Here is a 26,291-nt window from a genome sequence, read left to right as displayed (position 1 = left end):
GTCTGCAAGACTGACTGGCCAGCAAGGCGCAGGCATCTTCCTGTCTGCCTTTCAGTACTGGGACTACACTACCGCACCTGGCTTTTTACATGGGAGTGCTCCGGTCTTTATGCAGCAAGCACATCACCTACTAAGCCTTCTTGTCGGGCCCAATGCCTACTATCTCTTCTTGGACACTTGCCCTTTGTATGCCTTGCTGATGAACAATGAGGGGGCCTCTCCCAGGACCAACCACCACCGACTTACAGGGCTTTCCAGAAGAGGGATGCAGTTCTCCTTGCGACCACTGGGGGCAGCCATGAGTCAAGAGTGGCAGACAACTGAGCGCGGCTCTTGCAAGAGTTGAGGCTGTGTGCTGTAACTCAGCAGAGGGCTTGCTTAGCATTTGTGAGACCGCAGGCTTGACCCTAGCACCGAGGTTTCGTTCTGAAAAGCAGCCATCTTTTCAACTTCAGAGGAGAAGAATAACGAGAAGTCCCGGTTAGAAATGGATTCATCGGGCAGGAGAGATGGCTCAGTGGTTAAGAGCGCCGCCTGCTCTTCCAGAGGTCCTGAGTTCGATTCCCAACAGCCACATGGTGGCTCAAAACCATCTACAATGTGATCTGACGTCCTCTTCTGAAGATAAAGCACTCAGATACAATAAAAAAGAAAGAAAGAAAGAAAGAAATTCATCCTCTCATCACAGGAAGAATCCGTCTTGGAACAGAACTGGGCATGGTGACGCATGCCTGCAGTCTCAGCATTTGAGAGGTGGGGTCCTGATGATTGGGAATTCAAGGTCAGCCTGTCCTACATAGAGAATCCCAGGCCAGTCAGAGTTATAAAAGAAGACCTTGTCTCCGAAATATAAAAATAAAACTAAAAGGCAAAACAACAACTACAACAATAAAAAAACTATCTTGAGGGAGGAACTGGAGGCCGTTATTGGCAACATAGTGAGTTCAAAGCCAGCCTGGACATGAGACCCTGCTTCCAAAAGAATGGAGCTTGGAGTAGGGTGTGGTTGTACATATCTGTGAATCTGTGACTGTAGCCCTTGGGACGGGGAGGCAGGAGACTCTCAAAAAAATTAGTGAGGCTCAGCAAGTGAAATTGTGCACCACCACACCTGACAGCAACCTGAGTTGAATCTAGATCCTACAAGTTGACCTTTGACATTTCCAAGCCCACACACGTATCCACAGGCACAACACACACACACACATACACACACACACACACACACACACACACACACTAATAAAAATATTTTTTAAAAAGAGCATAGTCAGTGTCCAGCGCGGTGGCACATGCCTGTAGTCCCAGCACTTGGGAGGCAGAGGCGGGCGGATCTCTGTGTGTACAAGGCCAGCCTGATCTACAAAGCAAGTCCAGGACAGCCAAGGCTCCATAGAGAAACACTGTCTCAAAAACTCAACAACAACAACAAAAAAGCAGAGTGAGACCCTGTATCAGAACAAGACATCCCAGCAGCACAACACAGAAGCCAGCTATGTCCTGGGAAATGCTTTAATGCCTTGTGCTGCCTAGGGATGGGGCTCAGCCTTCAGCCTTTAGACAGACTTTTTGTGGTCCATAGGAGGAACAAGACCATGACCAGGGCATCTGGGATCCTAAGAAGACCGTCAAAGGGCCTGGTGAGTCTGTGACAGGCTCACAAAAGACTCCAGCCTGGAAGGGCAGATGGTGAAGGGGAGTTTGGGTCAAATCCTTCACCCACCGAGAGAACCCGGTCTGAGCAGGGCTGAGAGAAAATCCTGTCTAATCCTTCCTGCTGCACCTGTGCCTCAGAGTCCTACTGGGGAGGCCAAGGAACAGAGAGGGGCTAAACACTGTCCCCACCTGTGGCCTCAGCCACAGAGGCAGCCTAGAGCTCACCAAAGGGCTTTGGCGTCCCTCTGGAGTCCTGAGGAGATGTCAGATGCAGGGGGGGCAGGGGGCTTGTGTATCTCAGGAGCAATGGCTTGTTACTTGGCTTCCTAAGAAATGTCCTTCTCTCCAGGGGATGAGGTCTCACTGAGCCAGATGCAGCTCAGAGATTGACAGCCAGTTCATTTCCCAGCGGTCTCAGCTCAGCCCGGCCAGCAGTTCCCACAAGCATCACACAGTCAGGGACACCACAGCTCTAAGGCTGACATCTTTGACCTGATCATGAGCATCAGAGCCAGACAGGAAATGTGCTGCATTTGTCTCCAGAAACGCTGCCACTGCTTTAGAAGGTGGGGAGCTTCCCAAGTCTTCACGATTCCCACTTCACTGTACCAACTCTCTCATTAGTCTAACCCAAAGCACGCGAGACCTAGTGGTGTACAGTGGTGGGTACCATTTCCAGAGTGAGCTTCCACTAGGGCACACTGGCATTTGCTCTTTTTCAGAGCCCTCTATGGGACATGAGCTGCCATCCTGCAAATTGAGGCTCCTGGGATTCCTCCAGGAGGAGCCAGGAAGCATGTGCGTTCCAGATGAGCCTTGAGCTGACAGTAGCCCCAGCAGGCACATTGCTGCAACACACATGTGATTTAGAACTACGGTGCTCTGCTGTATACTTCTCTCAAATTTCTGAGGTGACTTGTTACACAGCAGGAGGAGACTAATGCTAATACTAATGTATTTATTTTATTTATTTATTTTTATTTTTCAAGACAGGATTTCTCTGTGTATCCTTGGCCATCCTGGAACACGCACGCGCGCACACACACACACACACACACACACACCTCCAAGAGAAAGGATAAAAAGACAGAGTATAGGGAGGCAGAGGCAAGAAGAAAAATGATAGACATGGTAGCTTATGCTTGTAATCCCAACACTCATGAGGAGGAGAAGGAGTTTGAGCCAGTCTCAGCTAGGTAGCAAGTGTGAAGCCAGCCTACCCTACACAAGACCCCATCTTCTTAAAAACAAACAAACAAATAAACAAAGTAATAGGCTAGCTAGAACCTATAACACATCCTCTAAGCTAATACTCTGCTTGCTCAAGAAATAGAGAGCCATGTATCCCTGGTCACACAGCAGCCAGAGTACCAGCACTGCAGCTGGCCTGTCCCCAGCTTCCATGGAAGTGTTGCTGGGAGGGAGTGAACAGGGGTGTGTGTGTGTGTGTGTGTGTGTGTGTGTGTGTGTGTGTTTGTGAGAAAGCTGCACCCTTGGCAGAAGCACAATTCACACTCTCATGACTTCCTGGGTTCAGCACCAGTACCACATAAGAACAAGTGTGTGATCCCAGCATTTGGAAGGCAGAAGCAGGAAGATCAGAAGTTCAAGGTCATCCTTGGGTACATCATAAATCCGAGGCGAGCTTGAGCTACGTGACACCCTGTCAGTAAATAAAAGGGGTTGGTGAGATAGAACTTGCCGTGCAAGCCTGATGACTTGAGCTCTAGCCTCAGAAGCCACATCAGGTGGAAGGAGAAAACCAACTCCTCAAAGTTATAAAGTTGTCCTCAACCTCCACACACATCCTGTGCACACAGGCAGGCACACACACACACACACACACACACACACACACACACACACACCCCACATACATCACACATACAATAAAAATTAATACTTTTTTGTGTGGCAGATATGGTGGCACATGCCTTTAATCCCAGCACTCGAGAGGCAGAGGCAGGAGGATCTCCGTGAGTTCGAGGCCAGCATGATCTTCATAGTGAGTTCCAGGAGAGCTAGAACTAGAAAGGCACTGTCTCAAACAAAACAAAACAAAAGCACAACACTTTTTTTTAATGAAAAATAATAAGATCTCTGCTGAAAATGTTATTATAGAAGCATAATCAAGAAAAAGTGCCCAGAAATCTCCCATGAGCTCCAACTGTGCAGCTGGCAGCACAGTATCCAAATAGGACACTGCTGGGTTTGTCCCTTTAAAAGCCAATCTGTCTTGTAGCACTCTCCTGTAATCTAATGTATGAGGAGACGCAGTACAGAGAACTGCACTGACCCCTGTGTCCCCAGGCTCTGTTGTTTTTTGCTTGGTGGCTCCCTGTCAGTCTGAGGTCAGGGTCAGGGGATACTATCTGGCTGGACTGTGATTCCCCCAACCACTGGCCTCTAAATCCTCCAAACTGTGAAACAAGTCTACACAGGGGCTGATGGGAACCCACCAACTCCAACCGCCTTTCTAGAGTTTCTCTGTGTAGCCTTAGCTGTCCCGGGATTACAGGTGTGCTTTGTGCCTGGGTTTTGTTGTTGTTGTTATTGGGTTGGGGGGCTGTTTGCTTGTTTTGTTTTGTTGGGTTTTTTGAGACAAGGTTTCTCCGGGGAGCTTTTGCTGTCCTGGAGCACTTTCTCAAACTCACAGAGATCAGAGATCCACCTTTCTCTGCCTCCTGAGTGCTGGGATTATAGGTATGTGCCACCACTGCCTAGCTGGATTTTTTACTTTTTCCTTTAAACATTGGTTCCCAGGGAGGATCCAACTCAGGATTTTATAAGAATTTTATCCAGCTAAATATTTATTTGTTTGTTTGTTTATTGTTGTTGTTATTATTATTTTCAAATTATGGGTCTCATGTTGCCCTGAGACCTAGAAAATCACACTTGCAAAGGGGAAGGAGAAATAGGTTGATTATGGGGCTGAGCAGCCTGCCAGCTTGCCTAACCCGCTTGATGAGCTCTAGGAAAGGAAGAGAGCTGTCTCAAAAAGAAAATACATATATACATGCATACATACATACATACATACATACATACATACATACATACATACATACATAAAACATAGTGAGCAGAGCCTGAAGAGTGGCACCTGAGATACTCCTCAGCACCCATACACGTATGAACCACACGCACACATCAAAACATTTAAAAAATGTGAAACATCATCAAAGCACTGAATCTCCCAGCACGAGGCCTTTTGCAGCACAGGACCCCTTGTGTTTTCATACTTGGAACTCCCAACGGCCAGCTCTGCTGTGCCCACTGAGGCCCACTCTGCTGTGTTCCTTTGTGTGCTGCCTGTCTAGGCTGCTCGGAATATGGGTTATCGGTACAAGGCTCCCAGATGTTGTAGATTTGAACAGAAAGGTCATCTGGGCCCTGGGTGGCCATCTAGGGCCTGGCAGGGACTGTGGTCGCTCCCTGTGAAAGAAACCACAGACTCGTGCTCAGGAATGTGGGCCCAGTGTTTCCCAGAACATTCCTGAAGGAAGCAGCTAGCAGATCGTGTTCTGGTGAACTCCATAGCTTAGCCTTAGTTAGCAGGATACTGCCTACAAGGAGGAGACTGAGGGTGGTGGTGGGCGTGGGGGGGCAGAGCCCATGCATCCTAGGAACCCCCAGAAAACTAGAGGAAGAGAACTGAACCCATTTTTCATGTGTTATTCTGATCTATAGGGCACACGCGCGCGCGCGCACACACACACACACACACACACACACACACACACACACACACACACACACACATACACACACACACTGAGCCAGGGCCTAACTATGCTGAGTAAGCAGAGCAGTGGAAATTCCCCAGGGCTGTGACCTTGTGAACAGCCAGGGTGATTGAAATGTCACCGGGAAGTTTGTGTAAGCTTCTTCAAGGTTGTCCTGGAGAAAGCACTGGTGGCCAGTGGGCAACATGAAAACATCTAGACACACTTTGTTATTCTTCCTCTTTTTCTTCTTATTCTTTTTTTTTTTAAGACAGGGTTTCTCTATGTAGCCCTGGCTGTGTCCTGGACTCACTTTGTAGACCAAGCTGGCCTCGAACTCACAGTGATCCACCTGCCTCTGCCTCCCAAGAGTTGGGATTACAGGTGTGTGCCACCACGCCAGCTCTTTCTTATTCTTAAGGCTGCTGGTTGCTGCTTTTTTGTTTTTAAGATTTATTTATGTATATGAGTGTTTTACTTGCATGTATATCTGTGCATCACAGGGGTGCCCGGTGCTCAGTGAGGTCAGAAGGATGCCTTAAATCCCGTGGAACTAGTATTACAGATGTTTATGAGGTACTGTGTAGGCTCTGGGACTAAACCTGGATCCTCTGCACTAGAAGTCAATGTCCTTAACTGCTGAGTCATCTCTCTAGCTCCCTGTTCTTAAGTTTTAAAAAATGTTCGGCCAGGTGGTGGTGGTGGCGGCAGCGGCGGCGGCGCACACCTTTAACCCCAGCACTCTGGGAGGCAGAGGCAGGCAGATCTCTGTGAGTTCAAGGCCAGCCTGGTTCTAGGACAGCCAAGGCTACACAGAGAAATCTTGTCTTAAAAAACAACAACAAAATATTATCAACATGTCAAACTAGGAAGAGTGCCTGGAGACAGTGGCCACATTCCTCTGCATTAAGTCTGTGGTGTCTTCCACAGGGACTGACCACTGTCCCTGCACTGTCTAGTAAGGCCACCTTCTATTACATAGTGAGTTCTAGGGTAGTTAGGGCAACATAATGAGGTACTGCATTAAAAAAAAAAGAAAAGAAAAAGAAAACAAACAGGAAATGGGGAAATAAAAGGTGTAGGAGGGGCTGGAGAGACGGCTCAGTGGTTAAGAGTGCTGTCTGCTCTCACAGAGGTCCTGAGTTCAATTCCCAGCAACCATGTGGGGGCGCACAATCATCTATAATGGGATCTGATGCCCTCTTCTGGCATGGAGGTGTACATGCAGATAGAGCACTCTTCTACATAAAAATAAGTATTTTTTTTTTAAGAGAAAGAGAGAAAGTGGAGGAGGAGTCATTGTATTTTAGTAACCTTAAGGAAAGTGTTTCTTTGTGGAAGTGAAATTCTAAGTAGTTTTCTCTTCTGTTTTCTTAGAGTTTGATACTGTAGTTTAGGCTAGCTGGGAACTCACTCTGCTCCCCAAGTTGGCCTCAACTTCCTGCCTTGGCTTGCTGAACCATTATGTCCAGCTTTTGCAAAACATTTAATAGACAAGGTGTTCTAGTTTGCTTACTGTTGCCCTAATAAACACCATGACCAGAAGTAACTGGGGGGAGGGCTGGGAGAAGGGTTTATTTCAGCTTTTTTTTATTCTTTTTTTAAATTTAATTTTATTAATTTATTCATATTACATCTCAATGGTTATCCCATCCCTTGTATCCTCCCATTCCTCCCTCTCTCCCATTTTCACCTTACTCCCCTCCCCTATGACTGTGACTGAGGGGGACCTCCTCCCCCTGTATATGCTCGTAGGGTATCAAATCTCTTCCTGGTAGCCTGCTATCCTTCCTCTGAGTGCCACCAGGTCTCTCCATCCAGGGGACGTGGTCAACACTATGGAATACTACTCAGCTATTAAAAACAAGGAATTCCTGAAATTTGTGGACAAATGGATTGAACTAGGTTTGTTTCAGCTTATACTTTCAGGTCACAGTCCATCACTGAAGGGAGTCAGGGCAATCATTCAATGCAAGAACCACGGGGGAACACAGTTAGCTAGCTCGCTCACTGGGTTACTTGTGCTCAGCTGGTTTTCTTCTACACCCTAGGACACTCTGCCTACGGCTGGTACCACCCATAATGCACTGGGCCCTTCTACCTCAGTTATTGATCAAAACAGTAGCCTACAGAGAGGGGCACAGGTCAATATGAACCAGGCAGTTCTTTAGCCGAGGTTCCTCCCTCCCCACTCTAGGTTGAATCTGGCTGACAATCGAAACTAACCAGAATGTAAATGGAGGTCAAGTCAAAAGCACACAGCCTGGATGCCCTGATGAACCCTCCCTCAGCACTTCCTGCGTTCGTTTGTGTCTCGCCCTGTCTTCTCTTCCTCTTGTGCCTACCCTCTCAATCCCTAGCCTCCACCCCCCAACATCCCCCCCCCAACTGAAGGTGTCTCCAAGATGAGACTTCTCCAGCATCCTGGGCCTGGAAAGGGTGTTCCCAGCTTTTCCACCTTTGGTGGTTCGGAGAAAGCTTCTCATTCTAACAAAGGCAGAGGGCGGCTTGGTGCCGGGTCCATCAGGAAGGGCTGGCCAGGTGTTTAAGCCATGGGCAGTTTTCTTGTACCATTGGGGACACCAACAGCAGTTCTTGGCATGCCCCGTGCCCTCCATGGTGATCAGGGCTCAGAGTTAGGGATGGGGAGGAGTGTCTTGGCACCACTGTAGACTCCCCAACTGGGCCAGTTTTCTAGGGGGAAGGGAATGGAAGCTGGTAAGGCCACTGCGGTTGGGGAGAGGCAGAGCTTCTCCTCCATACTCAAGAGAGTGACTGTGAAAAGTCTCAGAGTTGGAGGCAAGTAATCTAGTTCCCACAGCTTGTTGGAGAGTCATTTGCGAGTGGCCTAGAGACTCACAGCTCTCAGGCTGGGACAGTAAGAGTCACAGCTTGTCTCTTGAGAGCCTGGCTTGGGGTCCATGTTGCTGAGAAGGAATGGCAGTGGTGGTAAGCTTGTGAACTCTTCACCTGGCTGTGCAGTTTGGCTCCCTGCAGTCTACAGCAGTGGGGGGGGGGGGGGGGAGCCAGGCCTGGCTCCTGGGGCTGTGGGGAAATAATTAGTCCCTCTAAAGAGCATTGTAATCTCAGATCAAAGGGGTCTCCCAGCTGCAAAGGCGCTTTACAGGCGCTTGGCCAGCCCCAGGAACACCCACTCCAGGCCACTCCAATGGTGGGTGCAGACTCGCACACCCTCCAAAGTACCATCTCACCACCTGCCTAGCCTAGTAAACCTCTGTCCCCTAAAGACTAGGACATCACTTCACCGACCTACATACTGGAGGGCCAGGCATAGGTCTGCAGCCTTTTTTTCTGGCGCACTCCGGCTTGAGTATTGTGACTCTGGATCCTTGGGACACCGCCACCTACCTTTTGCTTTTTGGATTTCTCTAGGAAAGGCTGGGGGGGGAGGGGCGGGGGAGCGGAGAGGGACGGGACAAGAAGTGGCCTGGGGCCAGACGCACGGGTGGTGGTAGGGGAATAGGCGCCAAGGAGGAGCGGAGTGTGGGCGTGGTCAATGGAGGGCGTGGTGTGAGGATGAAGGGCGTGTCCGGGGTGTGGCCAGAGGGTACCTCTCCAGCCCGGAAGGAACGGGGGGGAGGAGCCCCAGGATCTGGAGTTGTTCCCACGTGAGAGGATCGCGCCGGATTCCTACGGTGCGGCAGCCGCGGACTGCCTAGCGTCCGGCGGGACTGAGAGATCGCTGGCCGGGCGCGCGTGGGCGGCCCGATGCGGCGGCGGCTCCGGGGGCTGTGAGCTGGGCGTCCGCCGTCGGAGCCCTGCGCGCCGCCGTGGGGCCTCGCGTCCGGGGCACACGGGATGCGGGCGGCCGACTCGGGCTCGTGGGAGCGCGTTCGCCAGCTTGCGGCACACGGCCAGCCGGCTCCGTCCTGCGGGCGGGACACGGGGCCGGCGCGCGTCCCGGAGCCCGGAGCCTGCGAGCTATGCGAGGACGCTGCTGGGCCTGGAGAACAGCAGCGAGCTGGGACAGTCCGCGATGCAGCAGATGGCTATGGCAGCCAGTTGGGTAGGTGCTCTCGGGGTCGAGAGGGCGGCAAGGCTGCAGGCCCCGGAGTCCGGGAGTCCCCGGGGCCGGGGCCGGGCGCGTGGGGGCGCTAGGGGCCCGGACCTTGGAGCTGCTGGTGGCAAAGTTGTGTCCCCAAGCGCCGGGAGGGTGCGGCCGGGAGGCGCCCTGGACTAGAAGAGTTCTTCAGTTCGGGACCTCGAGTCTCTGGACTCTCAGGCAGCGCCCTTCCCCCATTCTAGAGTCTCAAGAGGACTGCAGGGAGAAAGGTCAGGGTCATGCCTGTCAGGGTCCTATGATCCCATGGCGCCTGAAGACTGCACTCAGAGCGTGAGAAAGGGGCTAGCCCGGTGCAAAGTTGGGATGGCCTCTTGTCTTCAGCTTAGAAGCTGGGTTCTTTGGGCTATCTGGCTCCCTCACTGGAGTTCCCGAAAGCACTACACGGAGAGAGTTTAATTCCGTGTTTGTCAGGGTCTTGCAAGCCAGATGCCCCCAGGGCACCTGGCAAGACCCGGAGCAAGTGTGCAAAGTTGGGGCGACCTCCTGTACTGTGCTTGTAACCCATCTGGTAGCCGTAAACTCGGGGGAAAACGCCCCTTTGCTTCTGCCACGCCACTCGCGTTTCCTCAAGTGGAGCAGAGATGTTGCTACGTTCGCATGCACTTAAACTCCAGGAGAAATTGCAGCGGTGGGGAAGCTCAATTGCGTGTGGTTGGCCGATTCACGCCCAAGTAGAGTGCTGTGGTTCCGTGTTAAAATGCGCCAGTGGGTGCGCCCATTCCCGTCTCAGCTGTCTCCCTCTACCCGCCTCGAGGTTAAGTCATGGGGTTGGGGGCCAGGAACCCTGGATCCTCCTGACTCTGAGGGGAAACAATTTAGATGGAAGTCTGCTAAGCCTTTTCTGAGAAGAGCCTGTCATCCTTCAGTTTGACTTCTGAACACTTTTCCAGGAACAACGGAAGTGTACAGGATTTTTATTTGTTTGTTTGTTTGTGTTTAAATTGCTGAACACCTTACTGTGTAGCAGCAATTTTCGTGCAGTGTCCTGAACCCCTACTTGGGAGTGAAACTGTGTTCTATCCATGCAGATAGGTACAGGAAAAGCCAGAGGTTGAGCCACTTAAGATTTCTCACTTACTAAGATTTTAAACCTTGGTGCTGGCATTTCAGCTGGGGTCTTGGTATGTAGCCCAGGCCTACCTTGAACTCCAGATCCTCTGCCATGCTAGAATTACAGGCCCTGGCCACCAGGCTTGGCTTCGGACCTCGGATTCTGTTTGTTGCATGGCAAAGCTTAGCATGCAGGTACGAGGGAGCTCCTGGGCTAGGGGAACCCACAGAACACCTGCCAAGTAATTCTTTCCTTTGATGAGGAGCCAGCTGATGCACAGCAGCACACAGGTTAAGCAACTTGTGTCGGCTCTTTGAGACTCAGTTTACCCACAGTGGAAATTGGTACCCACTAAGGACGTGTGATCTTTTAAAAGATGCTGCATATAAACCTGGCAAAGTGGCACATACCTGTCATTCCACTTACTCAGGAGGAGGTTGAGTTCAAGCTACAAAGTAAGGTCAAGGCCACCCTGGGCAGCTTCAGTGAGACCTTGCCTCAAAAAGTACAGTACAGCTCAGTGGTAGAGCACTTAGCCATGGTATTGAGGATCCAGATTTGAGCTCCAGTATAAAAGAGAAGGCGGACAGGCATGATGGCTAAGTGGAAAATGGCACTTGCTGCCAAGCCTAACAACTTGGGTTATATTCCCCAAGTTGTCCTTTTTTTTAAGAAGAGAGGTGAGAGAACAAGTGAGAGAGCACCTGGCCTATGTCACAGCAGGTATATAATACATGTTAGGCCTGGCTGTTTCACACTTGGCATACTTACTGAACCACCTGTCACTACCCTAGGGACTCAGTTTCCCATTAGGTTGGGATGCTACTGTCTGTCTGTCTCTGCCCTTTTGACCTATGTGTGTCATGATGACTTTTGCCCCATCTGTAAGAACGTTTCAGGGAGCTGAGGCCAGTGTGTTGTGGCCGTGGACGCTGTTATTATGTAAACGTGGGGAAGATGGCTGGGTAGAGGTACGGCTGTTGACTCTGTGTCTAGATGGGTTCCATTCCTGTGTTCATGATTGCAATATCCTGATGGCGTGCTGTCAGTGGGAAATGCCTGCCTCGTACACTGGAGACTAGTTTTCCACAGCCTTTCCTCCCTCATCGCACGTCCCTATAGGGGAGAGGGTGTTGGAGTTGGGCTTTCCCAAATCACTGGTGGCATTCCTGCAGGAGATAAGATCACACCATCGAGTATGGTGGCGCACGGCTTTAATCCCAGCATCTGGGAGGTAGAGGCAGGCGGATCACTGAGTTCGACGCTAGCCCAGTCTACAAAGCAAGTCTAGGACAGCCAAGGCTACACAGAGAAACCTTGTCTTGAAAAACAACAACAACAAAAGATCACACCTACAGGTCATGAAGAAAATCAAGAAAATGCTTGTCTTTCTCCAGTCAGCCACTGCCTTCATCTGTTTCCCCCACCCCTTTCTTTTTTTTAAAACAAATTGTTGGTTTTGTTTTTTTTTTAAAGATTTATTATGTATACAGTATGATCAGATCACATTACAGATGGTTGTTAGCCACCATGTGGTTACTGGGAATTGAACTCAGGACCTCTGGAAGAGCAGTCAGTGCTCCTAACCACTGAGCCATCTCTCCAGTAGCCCCCCCCCCCCCCGCTTTTTTTCTTTCTTCTTCCTTCTCTCTCTCCTTCTTCTCTTCCTTCACAGGGTCTTCTCTAGCCCAGTCAAACTCAATATGTAGCCAAGGATGATCTTTAATTTATGATCTCCCTCCTTCCAATTTCATGGCCTGAGCACTGGGATTGTTGGCATATGCCACCGTGCCCAGTTTTATGTGGTGCTGGGACTCAAACCCAGATCCTTGTGCACACTAGGCAGACCCTAACCTTGAGCTACATTCCCAGTCCTTTTAAATTTAAGCTTGTGTTTGGACATTTTTAAATTTAAGCTTGAATTTATTTTTACTTACATGCATGTATATTGTCTACAAGCATTTATATGTGGGTACCCTCATGCACATATCTGTGGGCGGCACCCTCAGAGGATTGGATCACTTGGCACAGGAGTCATCAGTGCTTGTGAGCCACCTGATGTGGGTGGGTGCTGGGATGCAAACTCAGGGTCTCTCCAAAAACAGCAAGCAAACCACCTTTGCATCCCATTGTGTCTGTGTCTTCAAGGACAGAGTTTCAATGCCGGCTGGATGCCGGCACGGAAACAGTTTCTGTTTATGGGAGTTTTCTTCTAGGAAGGAAATGGGAACTCTTTGCCTTAGAACCACAAGCTGAAGCTGTTGGGGAAATAAACATTTGAGCCAGGCTTTGCAGCCACTCTCCTTAGACTTTCAGCCTTTTGTCCCACGCTGGAAATGATGCCCAGTTTACGCTTCTGAAGAGACAGCCTGCTGGAGGCAGCAGTCTGGGAGTGGACACTTGGCCTCAGAATGAAGGGCTGGGCACCTTGACATTGCTCAGGAAGCCTGCCCTGAGAGCCCCTGGGCGATAGCCCTGAGCTAGGGATAGCTCTGATCTCTAGGGTAAATGGACCAGTGACCAGAACAGAGGATACAAACTGCCTGGGTAGTCTGTTCCCCATCTGTCCCAGTTCCCTCTGACCTTACCTGACAGACTAGTTTGCCTCCTGCTGTTGGAAATCGTGATCCTAGAGCCCCTGCAGAGTGAGCTAGGTGCCCACCAGGTCTTTTTAAAGATTCATTTATTTATTTTATGTATATGAGTGCTGTTTTCGTGCGCAAAGGGGGAATCGAACTCAGGACCTCTGGAAGAGCAGCCAGTGCTCTTAACCTCTGAACCATCTCCCCACCGCCTCCACTATGTGTTCCTAAACTAGGAGCGTGAGTTGAATTGTCTTATCAGTCATTGTCCGTCCAGTCATATTTTGAACACCTGCTCAGAGCCAGGTGCTGTTGGAGCTGTCAGGATTAGAGCAGCAAAAACAACCGCAGTCCGGTTTCCTAGGCCCTTAGACTCTGCGGGAGGAGATGTCCCATGGCAAATGGGTCCAAGATAGAATTGTCCAGGGATTGAAAGTGCAGTGCAGAAAAATGGAGCTGGGAGGGGATCTGGCCGGTGGGGCCTGAGGATACGTGGTGTTAGAGGGCGTGGTCAGAGGTGAAGTCATCTGAAATATGGCTTTTGAGTGCTGAGACCCTAAGGCTAGAGAACATTTCAGATTGGCGGACATTCCAAGTTTGGAAAAGAACACGTCTGTGGAGTAGACGCTTTTATCTGTCTACATCTGAACTTGGTGGTTTTTTCGTTTGTATTTGTTTCTTTGTTCTTGAGACATGATCCCCCTCCGTCCCAGGCTGGCCTCACCTCAACTATGTCACCATCCCTTGAATTGCTGATCTATTTTCAGAGTGCTGGGATTGAAGCCTGGGCCACTATGTCTGGTTTAATCTGTACCTTTTGTACCTCTTTGTAAGATTAAAAACAATTTAATTTTTGTTAATGTTTGTTTGTTTGTTTGTTTTCTAGACAGGGTTTCTCTATGTAGTTCTGGCTGTTCTGGAACTCGCTCTGTAAACCAGGCTGGCCTTAAACTCAGAGATCTGCCTGCCTCTGCCTCCCTGGTGAGTGCTGACATTAAAGGTGTGTGTCACCACTGCTCGGCATATAAGAAAAAAAATTTTTTAAAGAGAAAAAAGAAGTCCCTCAAGGGATCAAACCCGAGTAATTTGGCATGTTCCACAAGGTCCCTAAGGCCTGAGGTGGCTCCTTAGCCCCAGCCCCACCCTTTCTGAAGTCCTGATGACATTGTTGCCATTTGTTTCCCTGTGGCTTCTTGCTCTGTCAGTGCATAAGTACACCAGTTAGTAAACCCTGGTGCACCGGCTCCCCTGAGCCCTTCTCAGCATAAACTAAACAAGTATGGTGTGCCTTAATCTGTCCTCCTAATAGCCAGGAGTACGTGTGGTTGCCAAGGGAACCAATGCTTGGAAAAGTTGAGGGACTTGCCCAAGGTCACACAGGCAGTGGGTAGCACAGCGTAGGAGTATGTTTGTAGACCTCAAACTTGGAGGAATGGGAAAACCTTGTGTTGTTTTTAAGGAAGTAGACCCTTTATTACATTTACTTTTTTTTCTCTCTCTCTCTCATTTGTTTGTTTTGGGGCGGGGCTTGTTTGGTTGTTTCCAAGACAGAGTTTCTCCCTAGCTCTGACCATCCAGGACCAGGCTGAGTTTAAAATCTGAGATTCACATGCCTCTCTGCCTCGGGATGCGCCACCACCACCCAGCTTCTTTTCCGTTTTTATCTTACAAAAAAGCAAAAAGTTTGTGTTCTCCATGCTCCTGGTCCCTCCCCCTCCCCCCCCCCCACTCTGCCAAGGCCTTCTGCTAGGAAGAGACTTGGTGGGATTTCCACTGAGACGCCCCTGGCAGCTGCCCACTAACACCAACTGGCTTCATTTACCATCTCCATGCCGCAGGGCAGGGCAGAGGTCACCAGGGCCAGGGCTGTCCAGGTAATTGGGGAAAGATCTTCTTCCTTGGTGACCACCCTGCGCCCCTGATGGTTCAGTCCTTTGGACTGCATCGTATTCTGTTCCAGGGCAGGTGGCCCCCTGCACCACAACATCAGTGTTACCAATAAATACACATCAATTAGAGCTTCCGGGTTCTCCTCTTTACAAGCTGTGTGTATCACCCAATAAGTTGATGGACATCCCAAGCCGCCTCGGTTTACCCTTCTATAAAGTGGGTGGTCCTTTTACCCACTTGGGAGTTGGAGCTTAGACAGGAGTCTAATTAGTGTCCTTGCTGCCTGTGGGGCCTGGTGCTATTGGCACGGGGGGTGGGGGGGAGCACAGAGGGATCTCCAGTTCTAAAGGACTTGAAGTGTATGGAACTGTGTGTGAAATACCACATATATCACTGTTGTCACTGTTTTTGAGGTTTAGGGATTTTGGGTGTGTGATAGTCTCAAGTAGCTCAGGCTCGCCTCATACTCTCTACGTAGCCAAGGCTGGCCTTGAATTCTGATCCCCTGCTTCTTGTCGCCGTCCCTTTCGGTTCATCCCCCACCCCACCTCCCACCCCCTGCTGCATAGATTCCCGGTGTGCATCACGAGGCCAGTGTTGTTAGGATTTGGTCAAGCAGTTGTCTCGGAAGAACTGGCTGCTGCTGTGGCCTTGTGAGTCACTGGGGATTCTCCACAATGATTGCCAAACACCCTTGCTAGTCTCTGTAATATTCCAGTTTGAGTTACCTGGTCCATTTTGTCACCCAATCTGGTGGAAGAATGGTTTATGCTTCTTTTGATCATCTTAAGGGGAAACAGCACCCACCCTGACGTCAGAAATAGGGCAAGTCGTCCAAAATGGTAGATCGGGTGCATTTGTGAGCAGACAGGTTTTTGCCCCAGCTTAGATAAGCCCAGCAAACACATCATTAAAGCTGGCCAAAGCAATCACCTGGGAACCCTGTGTTGGCTGTGAGTCACCAAGGGCTTAAACACTCCAGAGAAACGAGCCGTGGTGAGGAGGTGTGCACGAGCGCATGTGTAGTTATTTTAATGGATTTACTCTCAGTCAAGGCGTTGGATGCTGTGTGTATCAGATGAGTGCCTTCCAGGGAGGGGGGACATCGGGATCACCACCAATTCCCAGGGACCACCTCCTCTGCAGTCCCTGTGCAAGCCTGCGTGGTGGTGGAGACTTCAGGCTTTCTCTCGTCTGCTGCTTGGATGCTTTCAAAAGAGGCCAGATGGAGGACCCTGCTCATAGTGATTCCTCTCAGCTCTTGCCCAACCTCCACGGCCCTGCAGATGCTGCAGAAACCCCTGATCTGGAAGAAATTCCCAGCCAGGTGGGAGCTGCAGGTACGCGAGACCTGATTGATGTCTTGGCCCTGGCCTGGAGACGGCTGAACCGTGGTTATGGAGAGGGAGCAGGGAGGGCAGTACCTGTCCCCAGTGTACATGCTGGATTTGGGGGGACTATACCAGGAAACACCTGGCCCCTGGCACCTGGCGGCTGATCTGCAGGTGCCTGGATTAGGAGGGTGGCACGGGCTAGTTTGGGCTGTAACTTTATCGCCGGCATTGAATGTGCTTCATGCCTTCTGATTGTGTAGAAGCTTCAGAAGGCTCTCCCTGGAGGCTGACAAAGAAGTGAAAACAACAGCCGGGTCTCTCGGGCGCTTTGTTCCCACACCTACCTGCACAGCCCTGGCACCAGGCTCCTAACTTTGAAACCCTGTGCACCCAAACAGGGAAGAAAGAATGTGGCCTTTCCTTAGGCCAGGGGATGAAGGTGTCCTTTCCTTAGGGCAGGGCCTGTTAATGGCAAGCTCGTTTGCTGAGGGCTCTGCTGCGGGCGCTGCGATCTGTTGATTCCTGTGGCCAAGAGACAGCTCAGCCATCTGGCGTTCTCCCCATCTTACAGATGAAACCACTGAGCCCTAAAGAACGTATTGGGTACTCAATGTCTGTTCCAGATCGCCCCCCTGCAAGGCCGTCATTCCCCGTAGTTTTTGGCCCTTAGCAGAAGCTGAAGTGCTGGAAACCGTGGCATTTTTCTTTCTATCTTTATGTTTTTAATTTTATGTTTGCTTCCTTTTGAGGCAGGGTCTTATGTAACCCAGGCGGTCCTTGAACTTGGTATATAGCTGAGGATGACCTTGAGTTCTCGGATCTCCTATCTTTATCTCTTAAGTTCTGGGACTGTAGGCATTCACTGTGTGTGGGGGGTGGGGTGGGGGGAGACTTTGTCTCTTTGTCTCGCTCTGTTTCTCCCCCCCACCTCTTTCGGCAAGCCTCACACTCAGGCCCTCCTGCCCCAGCCTCCCAAGTGCTTAGATAACAGTTGTGAGCTGTTAAGCCTAGCCTATATGCTTTTCTTTCAGGCATCCAGTACCTAGAGCTGCCCCCAACCTCTCTGTCCTCTTAGAGAATCCGCCCTTAACCCTCTCCCAGCGGAATCCCGCTAGGTAGTTGATCCATGCGAGGAGAGTGTCCCATCCCCACCCACCTACCCTTGCTGTTTGGGAACCTAGAATGCAGAGCCTTGAGTGGGAAACCTAAGCCCAGGCAGAGTCGATCTGCTCTGTGGTGGGGTGTGGACACGGAAGCCTGGGAAAGGGACGTCCACCCGGAAGCCGTGAGTGCTTGTCTTCAGGTCAGATGATGAGGCTCTTGGATGTAGCCTTCCTCCCTCTTTGCTGACCTCCACACAGGAGTCTGATGGCTGCCCGGATAGGTCACAGTAGTCTGGGGTGCTGGCTACTATGTAGGGTTTGTTTTCTTTCTTTTTTTAGCTATAGCTGTCCCAGGCTGGCCTAGAACTCACCCTGTAGCTGAGGATGAGCTTGAATAACAACAAGGACAGCCATAAGTTCTTTCCACTTTCCCTTAGCCCTTCCTGCTCTTCTTTTGAGGCAGGGTCTCACTGTGCAGCCTTCGCTCACCTGGAGCTCTTTATGTAGACCAGGCTGGCCTCGAATTCACAGAGACAGTAGAGTGCTCAGGTTACACTGGTAAGCACTACCACACCACTGAACTACAGAATCTATGTGTTTCAGGGCTGTTTTTGTTGCTCGGGCAACAAATTTATAGCTCCCTTTTGAAACAGGGCCTCTTATTTCAGGCTGGCCTTGAACTTGTGACTCTCCTGTTTTCTCCTCCCAGGAACTGGGATTACTGACACGTGACAACACTGTTTGGTTGGTTGGTTGGTTGTTGTTGTTGCTGCTGCTGCTGCTGCTTTATGCAATGCTGAGGATCCAACCCATGGCCTTGTGCATGTTAGGCAAGCCCTCTACCAGCTGAGCTACATTCCAGCCCAAAGTTTTGATAGAAAATTCCAACTTTGAAAACCTTTGCCCTTTGCCTTTTGGGGGTCAGGTTGGTTTGGGAAGCCTGCCATGCGTTCTGGCTTCTCTGTGTCCTAATACCATTATCAGCAGAGTCCTTTTCTCTCCTATGGGTGTCGGTAGTGGACACACAGCCTGGTTAAACTCATGACGTGTGGAATCCCTCACCCCACCCCCCCAACCCTGGCTCCATTTTCATCCATGCCCCGGCTTGTGTCCTGAGGCTCTAGTGGAAGGACCACGTGTATCAGTTCTTGGTCTTGTGAGCTCACGAGCCCCTGCTGTGGTAAGACAGACAGCCCGGCTCTCAGATGCCCTACTTGGGGCCCCAGGAAGCTCCCAGCATTCTTGTGCCTTTTGTTCAACCTGCTGCCCTTGGCTGTCACGAGCCAGTGCCTGGCTGGGTACTAAGGAGACCAGCTCTTGTCTGTGATTCATCCATTCTTAAGTTCTGGTCCCCAAAGCCGCCACCGCCACCGGTGGAGCCTGTTTTTCCAGCCTCCATGCGCCCTGCCCCACATCCCTTTGGCCGCCTTTGTTGTTGCTAGGGTTCTGTGGAAGCCAGCTCGGTTTAGCTGTGCGCCTGTTTGGGCTTCCTCCGGGCTACCTCTCAATTCCTCTCTGCCCAGGAGGACTGTCTCCTTTACGTCTTGGGAACTTTCTCTGTACCCTTGGGAGTCAGGGACTTAGGTGGTGATAGGTGGACAGACTCTTTCCTGGACTCTCTGCATGCTGAGCCCCAAAATGAGTGAATTAAAGTAAATTCTAGGGTGAGGTGAATTCCATAGATCCAGGCTGGTGCTGGGCATCGTGCACTCCTTCTTTCTGCATGTTTGAAATTTGCATCCGTTTACTTCTTTACAAGTTCGGAGGCCGGAGGATGCCTTTGGGAATCAGTTTTCGCCTTCAAGCATGTGCGTCCCTGAGACTGAACTTGGCTTTTCAGGCTTGGAGACAATTGCCGGTAGCCACTGAACCAAATCTCAAAAACTGTTAGTTTGTTGAAACGAGGCCTTGCCTTGTAGCCTAGGCTCACCTTTAACTCCCAGTCTTTCTGCTGTCACCTCCCAAGTGCTAGGATTGCAGGTTGTGCCACCTGTTTGGCTGTTTGCAGTTGTAACCTCATTAAGGGGGGTGGGGGTGGGGAGAAGACTTGAGTTCTTATCATGTCCTGGCCATGGCGTACTATTTATTTGTGGCTCAAGAACCACCCATAGGTGCCATGAGTACTTGCTGCCTATGAGCTTCTAGGGGCTGGGCTGGGCTGGGCTGGGCTGGGCTGGGCTGGGCTGGGAGTCTTGGCTGATCCAGGGCAGCCTTTTGTGGAGGCAGATCCCTGAAGTATTTCCTTTAAAGTCAGGTAGGCTGGCATCTCCATCTGTATCTGTCCTGGGTTCCTCTGAGGTCCTTTGACTACTCTGGGAGCTGAGAAAGAGGCAAGCTTGTATTCTGGATACTCCCTGTCTGAGACATAAGCTCACTCTGGTTTCTGGAGCAGACACAGCGCTGTCCCTACAGTAGGCTTTTTTAGGTATAGGTACAAACACCTGCCCTGTGGGAATGATCTAGAAGGGACCCTCTCTTTAGAGCGTTGATAACAAAACCCTGCTTTTGCTCCCACGAGAATGGAAAGCTTTATTCTGAGCCAAATGTAAGTGACTAAGGCCTGGGGTGGGATTCCATTTTCAAAGACATTTTGTGAACTTTTATAGCCACAGGAGAAAAGAAAGTCATGAATCAAAGCAAGTACCAAACATATCATCTGAGGGGACACCAGGTAGGCAGGTATCAGCAGAGTGAGGGCTCAGAGATACTCTCGTGCCGCTGGTGTACTTAGCTTTGATGTTGGTAGAAGCAGGGTCTGCTAAGTCAATGCATTCCAAACATCCTGCCTCATAGTCACAAGCCTGTGAAGTCAGGTCCATGTCGTCTAAATGGCTCCTGAAGGTACCAAAGATATCTGTGACAATTTTAGCTCTTGACTGGCTACATTCCTTCTCTCCCCAGGCACAAGTTTTAGTCAGTTTTAACCAGCCCTTCAGTTCACAACAGGGGGAATGGGAGACAGACAGAAGTTTCTGGAGCCACTCTGGGATTGGAGAACCTAGCTGTAGATTAAGCCAGTTTGTAATCGGCCAGTTGGGACTGGTGGTCACCGCTTCAGATACAGTCAGGGGTTCCCAGGCATTTCTCTAGTCTGTTCCAGATTGTTTATAAAAACTGAAAAACTGAAGATGAGCTTGTAATCCCAGTACTCTGGGGAGGCAGAGGCAGGGGCAGGCAGATCTCTGTAAGTTCAAGGCTAGCATGGTCTACAAAGTGAGTGCAGGACAGACAAGGCTACACAGAGAAACTCTGTCTCCAAAAACCAAAATAACCAACCAAAGAAAAAACTTAAGATGTGTGTTTTGCTGTGGTGGTCCCCTAAGGCTACCATACATGACTGGTGGACACCTGGACATGGCACGTGGGAGCCTGTCATCTTTAAATGTCATTTCCTAGACCCACACCTGACTCAGGCAAAAAACAAAACAAAACCAAGTCTGAAAATGGGTCTTTGATTCAAGCATTTTAAAGATTCATTTATTATTATCTTTTATAGTGTATGTCAGTGTGTGTGTGCACCTTAGGGGTCGTTAGAGGTTATCACATCCCTGGAATTATAGGCAGTTAAATCTTGACTGAATATGATACCATGGTAAACAGAGTAGTAGCCTCTGTAGTTTTCGAAGTTGATCGATATTTTTGTTTCATAATTTAACAATTACACTGAGAATGTTATTTCATATAATCACGTGGTACAAGTTGGCAGAAGTATGTTTAGGGCCATCTCAGAGATTGTTGGGATTTCTGTTCTAATCTCAAGACAAGATTTATTGATCGAGTTTTACAGAGCTAAAGTCAGCAACTCAAATAGCAGTTCTTAAAAGCAAGCGTCTTCATAACACAGTCCAAAAATATGGTCATTTGAGTACACCGAGGGCGTGCCGGGAGGAAAATGCCAAAAGTAATTCCCACCCCCCTTCCCTTATAATTAAACTGCTAATGTTTCTGTAAGAGCAAGGTTCTAGATGTCCACTAAAAACACAAAAGTCTTGGACCTGAGCCGAGGAGCTTCAGACATGTCCGTTGGCGTTGGGTGGCACCAGAGCATGCGCAAAGGAGTGTGTATGCTGTGGAGTCAGAACGAGGCTGTGGTGAAGTCACAGGATGCAACACGGGTGGGCGCTACCAGAAGCACCCTGGGCTCATTGCACCTTTGCCCTTGGGCTAGTTTTTGTGTGTTCAGAAACCTTTTACTGTTGACAGATTTTGGTGTGTTTTTTTTTTTAATGATGCCCACATTCAGGACTCATAGATTAGGAAGCCATGGTGCTGAGGAGAGCCATCCTGTGAGGTGAGGAGTGGAGTGTGCCACTGTGCCCCTTGCGGACGTTATTTTGCAGAACCTGGTTTTTCAGGTTTGGTGCGGTTTTGCTGAGACAGGGTCTCATTATGTAGCTCTGCCTGGCCTGGCACTGCATAGACCAGACCTGACACTGTTGCCTTCCTTCTGAGCGCTGGCAATACAGGCTCCCACACTCAGCCTTGCACTTTTTTCGTTTTGTTTTGTCTTGCCTGTGTGTGTGTGTGTGTGTGTGTGTGTGTGTGTGTGTGTGTGTTGGGGGGTTGTTTTTGTTTTGGGGGGTTTTGTTTTGTTTTGTTTGTTTGTATGTTTTTGTTGTTTTTATTTTTTTATTTTTCCTACTTGATAAGACAGTTGCTCTAGTGCAGAGGAGGCTTCCTCCTCTTCCTGGTCCCTTTGCCTTCTATGAATCACTCATTCTTCTCTCCTGCTCTAGCCTCAGTGAATGGTTCACCTGGTGACACCTCCCAGGTTCCCTGCTCAATGGTCTCCGCTTCTCTCCTTGCCACCTTTCTTTGCCCATTGCTCCTGTGGGTGAGCTTAGTCTAGAGCCCTTGGATCTGTTGGCTCTCTGCATGTGGGGCTTGGTCAAGTTGACTTGAATGCCACCCACTCCAGAATGCCTGCCACTCCAATGGGGTCTCAGGTGAGTCCCTACTGTGATGTCCCTGTTGCCTCCTGGCACTTCCTGGGACAGCTGTACACACTGGCTACTCCTTGAGCTTAGGTGTAGGGCAGGGGAAATGCTAGATTAGAAAATACATAGCTCTCCTGAGTCTGAGGGCTGCCTGGGCTCTGGGGTGTCACATAACTGCACCCGTCTTTCCTGAAAACTGTCCGGTTTTTGCTGTAATTGAGTTATTTGCTTGCCCTGAGGGTCATTTGGCTTCCTGGATGAGAGTTGGGGCTTGCTCCAGGTCACGGACAGAGAAGGACCAAAGCTGACATTGCATTTCTCAGTCACAACTGATTTGGTAGGTGGCAGTTCTCACCAGCCAGGTTGGTGCTTGGCTTGCAATGCCAAAATGGACTGGACAGTGACTGTGGGGTCACTTTTTTTTTTTCATCCTAAGTTAGTGATAGTGCAAACATCTCTTTCATCGGGGGCCACTTGGAAACCCCAGCCAGCTGTGTGACGACGTGGTGTGGTGGTGTGATATGGTATGGGGTGGCAGTGGTGGTGGTGGTGGTGATGATGGTGGTAGTGATGGTGGTGCTGGTGGTGGGGTGTGTGTGTGAGTGTGAGGAGTGTTCCATTGTCTTGTTTTGCTTTCTGATCTCCATCCCTGTATGTCCTGTGAACCCAGATAACACCCACCCTTCCCTCTTCCTTCCACTCAGGCAGCCACCAGGGATGTGCAGTATTTTGCAGGTATCAGGAGAGAGAGGTCCCAAGGCCTGGACAGTCCGTGGTATATATGCTGCCAAAGTGAAACAAGCAAGAGCTACAGTTCAGCTGCAGAGAGCGTGGCAGGGGAAGGCTGACACACAGGACTGGAGCCTGGAGGGCCTGCTAGAGAGACTTTTCCCCTCTAGGCCTCTGTTTTCTGAGTTCGAGTTTTCAGTGCTGGCCATGGAACCCCCGCCAAGCTCTCTGGCACTGAGCCCCAGCCCTTGACCCGCCACATCCAGAGCTTGCCGCTCTTCCGCTGCCGGCTTCCCTTTATTGAAGTCAGACACATCTCCGTCATCCAGGGCCCAGACTGGAGTCTGTGCTCTGGTGGCTTCATTTTCCTATGGGAGACATGCAGCAGGCTTGCAAGGAACACCCCGGGAAGCCCTCTCCTGACCCTTCTCTGCCTGTGGCTTGTGCTGGGGTGACTGTCACTCGCTGGTCTGGGATTGGCAGCAGGGCCACCAATGAGTAAACCATATCCGCAGCCCTTGCCTTTTCGTTTCTCTTAGGTCCACACTGTACCAGGCTGAGTCTTGTATTCTGTATTCTAGGAGCTGGCTGGGAGCTGGCTGGGAGTGGGGGGTGGAAAGCCACTGGGTGCTTCCATTTGCATTTTTCAAATACTTTCCCCCTCCGCGCTCTCCCAAGAGGCAGCTTGAGGCTTAGAAGCAGCCTGACCTTTGAACTGTTGGGGGAGCCAGACAGCCAAGGTCTAGGCTGGGAATGGCTGGGTGATATTGTTGGGATTTCAGGAGCTGCTCCAGGCAGGAGTGAGACATATCCCTGGTCATAAATTGGAGAGTGACAGGAGAGGAGTCCTGTGTTGAACCTCTACATTAGTACTGCACGGAGCAGCCAGCCCCTGGCTACTGGAAGCCCTATTCCCAAAGATCTCTCAGCAAAGAATGCTCTACTTGACGGCTATGGCCAGAAAGTTCCAGAAGGTTCCAGAAGGTTCCAGAAGTACTTGGGGACAATGCTGCTAGGAGAGGAGAACCAGAAGGTGTGGCTCTCAAGGAATGAGCAAGAAGTAGAATACCCCAGCTATGTGTAGTGCTTCTCACAGCCCAACACATTCTTTTATCTAGCGACTAATTTAGTCTCTTGTTGACCTTGTAAGACAGATGAGGGCACTGAGCCTTAGAGAGGCATGATGGTGACTTGCTGGGGCCCTTGATGGATGGCAGCCAACTCAACCCAAACACCTGGGGCTAGAGCCTGCATCTCACCACTGAGCCACACTGCCTCTGCAGAGGTACCTAAAGCTCTGTGGTGGCATCAGGTTTCCCTGAGACTGCCCCCTCACCGCTTTGTTTCCTCCTCTTTCCCAAACTCCACATTTCTCTGGATCCTGGTTATACAGTTGGTTCACGGGGCCACGTTTCCCAGACTCCCCAAAATGAAAAATGGTTTTCTTGTTTTTCTCTTATTTTTCTTTTCCCTCCTTTCATTTTTAGTTAGGGACTCAATTGGCCTTGAGTGCTCTATATAGCCCAGGATGACCCTGCACTCCTGATCTCCTTGCCACCTCAGTGCTAGGATTATAGGCATATTTGACCATGCTGGGGATCAAAATCAGAACCTTGTGCATGCTAGACAAACCACCCACCCAAATGAGCTCCACCTCCAGCCCAGCCAAATAAAGCATTTAAAAAATAGCTTTCTTGCTAGGCCTGGTGGCACACACCTTTAATCCCAGCACTTGGGAGGCAGAAGCTGGTAGATCTCTGAGTTCGAGGCCAGCCTGGTCTACAAAGTGAGTCTAGGACAGCCAAGGCTCCACAGAGAAACCCTGTCTCGAAAAACAATTGGGGGTGGGTGGGAGGAGCTCCCTTCACGTCTAGTCGGGAAGGATGTGGCTTCCTGGAAAGAGGGGTGCAGTGATGGGGTCCACATTGGTTTCCCATTTCAAAGCTCCCCAAAGCTGATGGCAGAGGTCTCTAGAGATGAGTCAGGCCACTTAGGAATTGATGCTCATGGTCCTCACAGACAGGGGTCCAAAGAGGACAAGAGTGGACAGAGCAGCCTGGAGAGGTTTGGGTGTATCAAAGAGGCTGTATGCTGAAATGGACAGGGTGGAGGACCAGGCTCAGGCTAGGCTGCACCACCCACCCCGTATGACTAGGCTGAACCACCATTAGCCTTCTAATGAGGACAATAAAACACACCACGGGGTTCAAATAGTAACCATAATAGACAGGAGGGCACTTTGAAGACAAAGTTAAAAGCCACATGTTGGGATTAGCTGTCTGGGCCCATTGCACAGTGTCCTGGGCATGAGGACACCATCTTGTCCTTGGCAGTTATGTTTACTAGGACTTGGGTGATGGGTGGCCCTGTGACCCAGCCCAGAATAGCACTCTGGGATGTAACATTGCCAGGGGAGATTGTCTGGTGACCAGGTGAACAGCGCCGGCACTCACTGGCCTGCACTCTTGGGCTGGCTTTTCATTCTTTGTGTCCTGATTTCCTCACCGGAGGAGTCTTGAACCTCTGATCCTCCTGCTTCCGCCTCTCCTGCTGGAATTGTAGCTACAGAGCACCACACCCAGTTTATACAGTGCAGTAGACTGAACTCAAAGCCCCGTGCATGCTGAGCGGGTTCTCTGCTCAATGCAGTTATAGCTCCCGTCTGAGGCTGGATGCTTTCATGGCCTCCTGCCTAGCAGAGAGAGCCCTGGAGCCACAAAACTCCTAGAAGGCCCAGCGCCTCCCAGGTCCTCCACCCTTCCTTAGGTATAGACTGTTAAAGTCCAGGCAGGCTGTGTACCAACAGGATTCCCGAGAGCCTGTCCCCCTTAGCCTGGCCTGCTTTTTCTTAGCCTAAGGTAATTTTTCAATTTACTTGATTGGCTAGAGACCCAGGCACCCTGGAGTGTGGGAAAACAGACCTAGGCCGGAAGTGCCTCCTCTCCTCTGCCTGGACTGGGCTTCCAGAGGGAGGATCCTATTTCATGTGGAGACACCAGGCTGTGATCTGGTGCCCCCTTCTGAGACATCCCAGATGGCGCCTTCTGGGAATCCCAGCCACTTGGCTCTGGCCGAGGCTGTGCCCGCCTTCCCTACCCCAGCCCTCGATGGGACCAGTCTCTCTTAAGCGACTTGACCCGTTACACAGTTTATAAAGTTAGTCGTGCCGGTTTTCATAAGCGAAACATTCAAACTATGCG

The 26,291-nt window shown here is 50.4% G+C and overlaps 1 protein-coding gene across 4 annotated transcripts in view; it reads left to right on the top strand.

The window, feature by feature from the left end:
- Positions 1-26,291, top strand: part of KAZN (kazrin, periplakin interacting protein) — a 977,721-nt gene that overhangs the window by 828,437 nt on the left and 122,993 nt on the right. Inside the window, exon 1 of one of the 4 annotated variants that reach the window (XM_084784914.1) lies at positions 8,959-9,408. The exons of 1 other annotated variant lie outside the window; for it this stretch is intronic. In XM_084784914.1, the coding sequence (XP_084641040.1) occupies positions 9,201-9,408 (208 nt within the window). In that variant the 5' untranslated portion in view covers positions 8,959-9,200. Of the gene's footprint in view, positions 1-8,958; positions 9,409-15,850; positions 16,329-26,291 lie in introns of those variants that run through there. 2 more of the 4 variants (XM_084784915.1, XM_084784913.1) reach the window with 2 other exon arrangements.

This window comes from Acomys minous, assembly GCF_964271855.1.
Source record: "Acomys minous genome assembly, chromosome: 6".
Taxonomy (NCBI): domain Eukaryota; kingdom Metazoa; phylum Chordata; class Mammalia; order Rodentia; family Muridae; genus Acomys; species Acomys minous.
This window is presented reverse-complemented; position numbering and strand designations above follow the sequence as displayed.